The sequence below is a fragment of the Rhipicephalus sanguineus genome, chromosome 7 (genome assembly GCF_013339695.2).
Source record: "Rhipicephalus sanguineus isolate Rsan-2018 chromosome 7, BIME_Rsan_1.4, whole genome shotgun sequence".
Lineage (NCBI taxonomy): Eukaryota > Metazoa > Arthropoda > Arachnida > Ixodida > Ixodidae > Rhipicephalus > Rhipicephalus sanguineus.
The window spans coordinates 113,083,804-113,087,415 of record NC_051182.1 but is presented as its reverse complement, the minus strand read 5'-3'; the positions used below and the strand labels follow the sequence as shown (position 1 = coordinate 113,087,415).

Below are 3,612 nucleotides of genomic sequence, written 5' to 3'. Positions count from 1 at the left end.
GCGTGTGAGGCTGGTTTCGAACCTAGACCCCCATGCCCCAACGGCGCAAAGCAACTACGAGCGGCAGCAGCAGATGAAGACCCGAATCTGCTAAGCCAGGAGGATAATTCAAAAATCTTCTGGTACCAGCAAGCGATCTTTTACTATAGCGTGGGAGCGTGGTTTACTAGAGCGTAGGATCTCACTGAGTGCATATGACACGTGCCATAATAAACTTACTGTTACGTCATTGACATGTCTCGCTTGAAGACAACGACGATGAAGGGTGCGTGCGGCACACTGGCGCTGTGGCACGAGCGTGATTCTGGTGTCGAACGTTAGCCATATGTGACTCCAACGCCTAAGCTGCGCTTTTAGGGGCGAAGCTCCTTAAGGCGGCACCCGTTCGTCCCTCGTAGTCGTCATCGTCGTAGTAGTCCGTAACAAGTCTTACGCTTTGACCTCCAAGGTGGTGCCGGTGGGAGATTTCTCCTGTGCGTTGTTGAACAATAAAAAATTCGCAGCGTGCGCGTTAACTAAAAGCCGAATTCTTCTGTCTCTCATTCCCCATTAGCAGCCATTGGCATGTTCCAGTAGGAAACGTTAGTAGAAGTAGAAGTGTAAGTGTTAGCTAAAAGCCGACTTCTTCTGTCTCTCATTCCCATTAGCAGCCATTGTTTACCTCCAAGGTAGTGCCTGGTGAGATTTCTCCTGTGCGTGATTAAACAATAAAAATTTTGTTCAAAACGCCGTTGATTGATGAAATAAACCAACGAAAGACGCCAGATGTTTTGTAAAAGCAGAACGAAAGAACGCCAGATGTTTTTCTTAAAGTGTAGTAGTAGTAGTTGTATGTAGCCACCTACCGGTGCCGGTGGACCGGCAACGGCGCGAGGACCCTGCCGTACGAGAGTTAAATCACACTAAAAGACATACTTTGCGGGCGATACACTCTAGTGAGCTTTCAACTTTTCGTCTTAATGTACATGATAAAGAAATTATTTCTACGAAAAACGCAAGGCACACCTTGAGCAATGTATTTGGTTTTGGGACGCTAAATGGAACCATGAGGCGATGCGAAGCCGGAGCACTTGCACGATCGCGTTCCGTTGGCTTTCGTTGGGCATGCTACCGACCTCGCGTCGTGGAACGCGCGTCCTGTCTTCCCTCTAGCCTTGCCTTTAATTCGCACAGGGCGAGCGGGGAATGCGGTCGCTCTTGGCGCTCTTTCGCTCGGGAGCGGACTTCTTCCTTGCATTTCACCGATCACAAGTGATAATGAAGGGACCACGTAAACCAACAGTACAATAAAAGTTTGATGTTTAATATATGCACGATGTTTCACACTCTTTATATTATGTACTGGGCGCATTTCACGGAAGAGTTTCACGGTTTACAGATGATTCCCTCCGTAGCTTCGCCCCACTCATCATCATTCACCCCGTGGATATGCTGTGATTTTTTTTAACGTGTTCATGTTTCCTTGTGTAAAATAAATCGCCGTACAGCCACAAGTGGCTGTACAGACGTAACAGTTGGCGACGAGGAAGACTCTGGACTCACCGGCACTTCACCGACGTCAAGGAACGGAACGAGATGGCGACGCCTGACTTTGGTCGGCTACCCGAATTCAGCGGCAGCTCCGGCTCCTGGAGATCCTGGTATGGGAGGCTACAGTTCTTCTTCGAGGCTAATGACATTACGGACGCTTCCAAGAAACGTGCTCATCTGCTAACGTTATGCGGGGAACAGACTTACGACGTCGTCTGCGCCCTCGTTCAACCCAAGCAGCCCAACCAAGTGAGCTACGATGACATAGTCGAGATGCTCAAGGCGCACTTTGATCCACAGCCGTCTGAGGTCTTCTGCAGGGCACGCTTCCAACGTCGTGACCAACGGCATGACGAAACGGTCAGTGATTACGTAACAGCGCTCAAGAAGCTAGCAGCAGATTGCAATTTTGGAACAAGCGTAGACGCTGCGGCGAATCCAACAATGCTGCCTCTTGATGTAATGCTGCGTGATCGTTTCGTTTGCGGTCTTCGGAACGAGCAGGTCCAGCAACGGCTGTTCGCAGAAAAGGACTTGACATTCAAGAGAGCCTTTGACATTGCACTGCGAGCTGAAAACGCCGTCGAAGATCAGAAACACGTGAAAACGGAATTCAAAGAGATTCACGAAGCCTGCACAAGTACCTGCAAGACAGAAAATCAACGTCACTCGAATGCCTCTGCCCAAAAGAAGAAACAACACTGTTGGCGTTGTGACGCGCAGCATAATCCGGGCACTTGCAAGTTTCAGACAGCTTCCTGCAACTACTGCAAGAAACGCGGACACATTGAAAATGCCTGCCTGAAAAAGCGGAAAGAGGCAAGAACAAACAAGAACAACTACATCGAATATCCCCGACAAGGAACTTCGACAGTGGCCTCAGCACCATCACGACTCCAAAAGATTCACCAGACGCCGCACTTTACGAGCTCAACACCTTAATCGACGCGTCCAGCACGCAGAAGGTCATGACTCAACTACGCATACATGGCAAGACCTTGGAGTTCGAAGTCGACTCGGGTGCAGCCTGCACACTCATCAGTGAGGCCACGTTCAAAGCTACGTGGACAGATGACCCACCACAGCTTCAGACGGACAACATTCTCCTACGCACATGGTCAGGCCAGTCCCTCCGAGTTCTCGGATGTGCAACGGTGGATGTAGAGCACAAGAACAAGAATTTCACACTACCACTTGTTGTCATCAAAGGAGCAGGTTGTAACCCGCTCGGACGAAACTGGTTTCCTCATCTGGGTATACAGATCACGGGCATCAATGACGTATCAAACGACAAACTTGTTTCGAAGCTTCTAGACAAGTACCAGTCTGTGTTCAACGAGGACATCTCAGGACACGTCGGTCCTGCGGTACAACTTGAACTCGTGGAAGGAGCGAAACCAAAGTTCCTAAAAGCACGACCAGTTCCTTTCGCGCTGCGGTCAGCTGTAGAAGCTGAATTGGATCGACTGCAAAGTCAAGGCATAATGGAGCCTGCGCAGCATGCGGATTGGGCAACACCTCTCGTACTTGTTCGCAAGAAAAACGGCTCGTTGCGAATATGCGGGACTACCTGTTGCACATTGAACCAGGTATCGAAGAAGGCAGACCACCCACTTCCAACAACAGATGAAGTCCTTAGCCACTTGAGGGGAGGCAAGGTATTCAGCACCCTGGATTTGGCACAAGCTTACCAGCAACTTCACGTAACGCCAGAGACAGCAGAGATATTGACCCTGAACAAGCTGAAAGGGCTTTACAAGGTGAAACGATTTCCTTTCGGAATCTCTGCAGCTCCAGCCATTTTTCAACGCTTTATGGAGACTATGCTGTCTGGCATCCCAGGCGTTTGCGCATACCTAGATGACGTGATCATCAGTGGAAAAGACGCCACTGAACACGCCGAGAGACTGGAAGAAGTTCTGAAGAAGTTACGCAATTGCAACCTTCGTCTCGGCAAAAACAAGTGCTGTTTTGCAGTGCGAGAAGTTTCTTTTCTGGGACACAGAATTGACGAGACAGGAGTCCACACCAACGAAGAGAAAGTTCGAGCACTAACGGAGGCTCCAGCACCAAACTGCAAGC

At 49.7% G+C, this 3,612-nt stretch overlaps 1 protein-coding gene across 1 annotated transcript; it reads left to right on the top strand.

Annotated features, from left to right (window-relative positions):
- Positions 1–1,575: 1,575 nt before the first annotated feature.
- Positions 1,576–2,472, top strand: LOC119398942 (uncharacterized). Its single transcript, XM_037665759.1, has one exon. The coding sequence runs from the start codon at positions 1,576–1,578 to the stop codon at positions 2,470–2,472; it is 897 nt and encodes a 298-aa protein (XP_037521687.1).
- The last annotated feature ends 1,140 nt before the right edge of the window (positions 2,473–3,612 follow it).